Consider the following 7,488-nt stretch of genomic DNA (forward strand, 5'->3'; position numbering starts at 1 on the left):
ATGCAGAATTCTGAAATTTAGCTAAGCCTGAAATCCTGAAGCCCTGAAAATTGGCTAAGTCTGGATTTCTGAAGCCCTGAAATTTCCTAGAATCCATAACTTATCTCCGAAAGGTCTGAAACCTATCTCAAACGATTTGTCGCATATATTAAAATATATCTTAAGTATAAGAAACTTATACTTAAACGATATATTTTAAACCCCAAGAGACTAAGACAGAAACACGAAAACTCGATTTCAAGAGAAACCGACAGAATTCAAAATGCAACAGCATAGGGTCGAAGAATGCCCAAAAGGGTATCCAAAACCACACTCAAAAAGATCGGATCACGAAGAAAAGTGCCCGCTGATGGCACGCGCAGGTTTTTCACAAAAACCGTGCGACACTTTTCACTAAGGGAGGGCGACACTTCTCCCTTACTGCGTGCGACACTTCTCAAGAAGGTGTGCGATACTGGAAAAGTATCACGTGACATTTCTCATAAAGCCGTGCAACACTCTTCCAGTGTCGTACGACACTTCTCCAGTAATGCGTGCGACACTTTATAGTATCGTAGGACATTCTTTCTATGGGCGTGCGATACTTTATCAGTGTCGCACAATGTTGAACAAATGTCGTCCATAGAAAGTAAAAACACTTCCAGAACTCAAAAACGGGGAAAAACCAACAAAAGAACCTCCACACCAGGGAGTACCGGATCCACAAAGGCTCAAGGAATGAACACTCAAGTGCAAGAACAACACGGAATGAAGAACACCAAACCATCTAAACTACAGCAGCAAAGAACACACTGAAAATAAGCATCGCAGAAAACAAAAGCAACATCGCAATGTACAGAAATGCATCTCAAGAACAAGACAACCAAACTAAGTACGCGGTTCCTCCCAACCGTCAATAACATCATAAGACCATCGTGGGTCCTAGAAATCCCCCCGCACGTAACATCCCAAGCCACCGACCAGATCGTCATTACTATCGTAATAGGGACGTCACTACTAAAACATGCATAACAACAGCATAAGAAAATCTAACATGCTAGTGATAACGCATAAGATAATCCTACAGTAGATAACATCACCTATCACATGCTAAACAACAGTAAGCAACATATATACTACTAAAGCAAATCACATCATCTAATCATATGCTAATCATCATAATAAGGGAATGCGCCAAATAAAATAACATCATCTAAACATGATATACAAGCATCCCAATGAAAGCATAAATCACAAGAAAGCATACTCCGGAACCCAAAGTACCAAGTGAAAACATCCAGCAACGGTCGCACTAGGACAAAGATCGTCTCTATACACCGGTCCCTAGCAGTGGTGAAGGTAGCTACGCCTCCCAACCACGTGGCACCCGTAGGTCCAAACCCGCCGTGCTGATGGAGATAATGATCCAACCACAAACACACAAAAGAACATCCATGGCTAACACTCACGCCAGACAGTATGATGGCTGCAACCAAGAACCTAAGACAATGCAGGGAGTACAGGTCCTGGTCAGACACTCAATAGGCTACTAAGTAGGGGCTGACATCATGGAGAGTCGCTTGGCATCGAAAAGCCCAAGCTTGGATCATGCGTTTCAACTCCTCAACGGAGGGCCCCACACACACATTTTATTATCTTAAGTTTTATTAACAGTCACACATTTTCTTTAATTATCACTTATTTAAAACTTCCTCTGCCAACCCTATGAGACTAAGGTCACCAAGCTGCGAGATAGAAGCCCCCTCCATATGCTACCCTACCCTACCCATGCTCATCCTACGACAAGTGCCCGTGGGCATGCATACTCCCATCCCAACCCCAATGATCATAACTTCTGGCAAATCCACGGAAGATCGGGCCTCGCAAGTCACCCAACAAATGTACGCGTACGTACTCGTGTGTGGCGCACCACCATCACGAAGATCATAACACAAGGACAAGAATGAGAACACAATGCAAAACAAAACACCCAACTGAAAGCAACTCAAGAGGACGGATTTTACACGAATCCCAAAGCCAACAAAACCGTACATCATGAAATCACTCAATCGGCCTCAATCCGAGAGTATGGATTCTACACGAATCCCAATGATGTAACAAGACCAAACATCGTGAACTCACTCAACCGGCCTCAATCCGAGAGTATGGATTCTAAATGAATCCTAGCGTTCACGAAACAAAAGCAAAGGTCCAACAAAAACCATAACAAGCATAAAATCACTCAACCGAACACAACGTCGGGAGTACAGATGCAACACATCCCAATGCAACATAAAAGTGCAAAAGTGGTCTGACTGATATCCAAACAGATCATTAAGGTCCACGACCCACATTGTGCCAAGAAAATCCAAGAAAACAGGGCGGCACGCAAAACGAGGTAAAAACTCCAAAAATTTGAAAAACTTCAAAATTAAAACCCATTTGGCCTTTGGGTCCAAAAACCCCAAAAATCCAAAAATAACTGAAATCGGACACCGTATGCAAAAACGGCCAGCATAACGGTGCAAAACTCCAAACCCTCATCCCAAACAACAAGGAAATGTTCATACCCGCCCAACCGGGTAGAACTAACATACAGAAACGGAGGGGAACACTAGTTCTCAGCCTCCAAACAAACGGCTACCAATAACAGAAGCAAAAACGGAGCAGAAACAATAAAACGGGAAAGCCCTACCTCACAGCCAAAAGGGCAAAACGGGAATCTAAACCATAAAATAAATATCCCGCAGAAGTAGCTGAAAATCGCGGGAATCCAAAGTTTCCCCGAGCTGGATCCAACGAGCCCAACCTCGCGACGATCCCACGCCCGTAGCTCCCACAACGAACAAAACAGTAAATCCTCATGAAGAGGATTTTGGGTTTTACTCTCCAACTTTCCAATTTGAAAGTGAGAAGTGAGGAATTAAATTCCTCTTTGGATACTTATTCACTTTTCGAGTGAATAATCGATTAGGGCAAATAACCAGCCAACCTAGTTAAACCCCGAATCCACCTAAACGAAAACAGGCTATTCCTATAAACAGGAATTCATCTATGGCAAAGCTGCCAGAAATTAAAATAAATCAATTAAAAAGCCCGAAAACCCAAAAACACATAAATCTCCTAAACAACTTTCGCGACAAAGCGAAACTCTAAATGCACAGACACGCTTACTGGTCTAATCACATAATGCAAATGAGTTCGGATTTAATAATCACCGAAAAGTTTAATTTAAACATTTAATTAAGGATACGTCGACCATACAAGGACGACATTGGTAAAATATGAACGGCTAAATCACTAACTCCATGTGCCACTACCAGGGATATAAATCCTGCACACTAAACAACACGATCAAGTGCAATTGCATATAATAACATAGCCGAAGCAATAAATGTATTAAATCACCTAATTTAAACATTTATTTAATTATATTAAAATAATTTATTTACATCACTCACGTTCGCAAAAGGCATAGCAACACAGGAATGAAGTAAATAACCATAGCATTAAATCCATCACACAACAAAATCAGAGGTATATCCAAATACCAGATAACCAGATAACATCATAAGACACACTGTCATCTCAAAATGGCATCATCATGCAATATGATTAACTGAACAGCATAGTAGTCTAATATCTATGATACTGGAATCAAAGAGTAACATTTTATGCTCAGGTCATCTTAAATGTAAAACATAACATGAGTAACAAATATCTCTCTAATCAGAAATATAACAAGGTAGATGTCCGCAGCACATAACCAAAGAATCCAACCAGAATAATCAATTTCTAATCATTAATGCATTTAATAAGGCACTTAAAACACATAAACGAACACAGTCATAAACATGACTAACCACTGCTACAGGAACCTAATCCAGTGTAGCATGGTAATAGTACACAGTGCAATCTTTGCACACATCTCAGGGTAATCACGGAACAACCTCATGATACCACATCGATCCTGGTAACCACTGACACAAATCTCAGTGAACCAAAAATCACATCATAATCTCAAAGATCAGTCCAAAGCATAAACAACGCAACTGATAAAGAAACATAAATCCAAACACCTCAACGGTGTAGACCACTCAGGGTCACAATCATGATCCATCACAACAAAAGATCAGCAAGGTTGCATCCATCAAGACGACTTACAAAAGTCAAATGGGAGAGGCACTACAATTGAACTATTGTCGTTAAAGTATATTACGTCAGATTTACCCCAAGTTTCAATTCCCCTTCTAACACTGTAAAATTTTCTGGTTTGGTTAAATATATATGAAATTATTCTTAAAAATCTGGAACTATTAAAAAGGCAAAAAGGATTTGCACAGGCAGAATTTGATCAAAATCAGAGAATCGTGCACACTGGGGAATCTGCTCCATAGGAAATTCTTTACTGAATACTTTCTTTGGATTTCATAGATCAACGGAAAATGAAAGCAATGATTACCGCAACATTGATTCCAAATGAGAAAGGCCTAAACCTATTGACTTACATTTGAAGTAAAACTGAATAATAAAACCTTAGGATCACCTCTGGTCAACTGTCTACAACGTTCGAGAATAATGCAATCTCTGTCTCTAAACAGCAACTGCAATTTGAAGTCAAGATGCCAAAACCAGCACTCGTTGACCAAAATCCCCAAATGATGAAGACCTTTATTCTTGTCTTTATTTTTTTTAATCCAATGTTCTCAGCTGAGTCAGTGCAATCTGCGCGATATGTCATTTATATCTCTAATTTATCCCAGTTACCAGATGAAACGGTTCTTTTCCCAAAAGACGAGCTCATATTACCCTGCAAAACCAGGGCACTGCTTGATTACCTCGCATAGTACTTGCTGGGCAGGAATTTTTAAATGAGACAATACGCGTGCGATCAAGAGATAATTTGTTCAAATTGAACAATACCTTTACCCATGTTCTTGAGATCCTGGTATCTTAAACTATGAAATGCATTTTATTCTCTTCATTTTGTAAAAAAATTCGGAAGCAAACAAAGCATTAGGAGTTAAGTCTGATTTGTCCAAGAAGTTGTGATTGCCGGTAACAGGGACATCATAACAGCATCACCATTTCAAATCCCTCTCACCTAAATAAGACAGCTTACAACTCTAGCGGACATCATGCGCTTTACAATTCGGATATATTTGAGTGTAATACAACTTTACAAATTATAGAATTGTGGTCTGAACTTTCGCAAAAACCTTAGAAGAATGTCCATAACCTCAACTATAAATTGCACAGCTATAAAGGAAAAAGAACTCTGAAGCATAGAAAAGTGCCAAGAAACTATTTATAGAAAAAGATCTAAAATATGGAAGATTAGTACAGTATTCATCGGTGCAAAGTAATTTAAACTGAAAAATAAATAATAATTTCGCTCAAAACAAAACGCATTTCCGCATTGCTGATTTGAACTTTAAAACTGATCACCGTGAAAACCTACTTGTTTCAGAAGTTGTGGAATGACATCAGTTGGGTTTCCCTTAAACAGGAGCAGACGAGATCCTCTTCTTTTGAGACTACTATCTAAATCATCAAGGCACTCTAATAAAAACCGAATTCGATTGATACCCACACGAGTAGACCCAAGAGAGGGAGCAGTGGGGTCCGGTTCCAGAAACCATGGATCCAAAACAAACACAGGGTATACATTTTTAGCATTCTGGCATGCATATTCCAGAGCAGGATTGTCGTGGATTCTCAGCCCCTTTCTAAACCATATCAAAGAATTGCGTTCCATTGATCTCTGTTTAGCAAAACAGAAATGTCCACGGGTATGAAGAAGCCAAGGAAGCTTGTACGATGTTGTGGGTCTGAGCACTATGGAGTTGAGCATGTACTTACAATAGTTTTATTTTTTTCCAAAGGATCAAAAAGTGGTAAGACACAGAGCAATGGAATGATGGCGCCACAATAAACCGAATTGCACTTGGCAGCATTTTTGCTGAGGATATTTGAGCGGTACGTGGGCTTTCGAGAACCAGAAAGAGAGCTCCGAGCCATAAATGAACTCGAAGTCGTGGCAGAGGGAATAAATGGAATGGCTATGTCATCGTTGCAAAAAGCAAACGGTACCGGACATGGGTATGTGATCGTTTTAAAAAGCAACGGCAATGGAGAATTTTCAAAATCCAAAATATTGGAATATGCCTATAAATATAGTTTATTTTACTTATATAGGGGATGACTCGCACAACCTAACCTCGCATTTCTCTAGATTGTAAATGGTATATCGGGTTTTAATGATTTTGTTTTTGGGTTGTCTTTAGGTTTCAGCGTCTTGCTATTCACGGATCCTTCTCTAGAGATTGTCAAATATTGAATGGTCAAAAAGTGGTCATTACAAAGTGTGTATCATGTTTGAAAATCTAAGGGCCCATTTGGTTGCTGGAATAGGTATAGAAAAGTTGGAATATGTTTTCCATTTTCTGTTTGGTTCGTCACTTGGAATAAGGAATAGGAATACGTATTCCCATTTTGTCTCTAAAATGGGTTTATACCCATTCCAAAAAATACCTGTTATTGGAATAGCCATTCATATTCCCAATATTACATGCCTATTCTCCATTCCTATGCTCGCAACCAAATGGGCCCTAAGGCAATGCACAAATACAATTATTTTTTACAAAACATAGGAATTCACATAAGGAACTGTACATTATCAACTAGGTTATCGAATGGCTAGGAGTTTGGAATACCTAATAGTTATGTTTTTAAGGTTTCAACATTCTAACTAAAGTGATCCCTAAACAGGTTGGTTGAATGTGCAATCCTAGTTGGCATCATGAATCAAAAGAGACGATTCGGTGATACGACATCCATGAGTTGGTGGGAGAAAACCTAATTCTATAAGCCCTCAGTACTAGCATTTATTAGGGTTTATAGGTTGTCAGTTGTGTCGTATAGACCAAGCAACAGTCCCTCTGGACATAGATTTATCATAGCATTATTTTAAGGGAATGTACGTAATTGAATTTTTCAACACTTATGATATTGAATTATGCATCTAGGGTAGGGTTATGATATAAAGGAAAGGAAAGGAAAGGGGGTTTTATAGTCCACGACACTATGCCATAGTTTTTGGGTTTACGTATGGTGACAGTGATATGGGACTACCTCATAATCTTTTTCGACAAGTGCTTGGTGCTACAAACGAGGCGCGCATACCCTACCCCCCAGTGGGATTTGAACTTGTGACCTCTCTTTCAAGAGTACAAGTTCTCCACCACTAGGCCAACTCATGATATATGATATCCTTGTTTATCAATGTATATGCTTATAGTAATCATGGCATGGTTTGGACTATGGGTTATTCTTGTTGTTAATTTAACTATGGTATAAGGATGAAGGTCTCACTGCAATATTTGAACTTCAAGCACATAAGGTAGATTCGATTACGATTAGCTGGATCTGTTAGAAAGGCTAGAGTTGTTGTTGCACCAAAAGATTGAATTGTCAATGCCCAATACAACCAATAGTCTTATAGAACCA

At 39.3% G+C, this 7,488-nt stretch overlaps 1 protein-coding gene across 3 annotated transcripts in view; it reads right to left on the reverse strand.

Moving 5' to 3' along the window:
• Positions 1–6,054, reverse strand: part of UVR3 (DNA photolyase family protein) — a 172,112-nt gene extending 166,058 nt beyond the window's left edge. For all 3 annotated transcript variants that reach the window (XR_016353728.1, XM_089791216.1, XM_089791215.1), the window contains exon 1: positions 5,441–6,054. Coding sequence is in view for 2 of the 3 variants with exons in the window: in XM_089791216.1 (XP_089647342.1) it covers positions 5,441–5,833 (393 nt within the window). In the remaining variant the exon portion in view is untranslated. The remainder of the gene's footprint in view (positions 1–5,440) is intronic.
• Between the last annotated feature and the right edge of the window lie 1,434 nt (positions 6,055–7,488).

The sequence above is a fragment of the Cupressus sempervirens genome, chromosome 7, assembly GCF_028749045.1.
Source record: "Cupressus sempervirens isolate cs-2001-9-10 chromosome 7, ASM2874904v1, whole genome shotgun sequence".
Classification (NCBI taxonomy): Eukaryota; Viridiplantae; Streptophyta; class Pinopsida; order Cupressales; family Cupressaceae; genus Cupressus; species Cupressus sempervirens.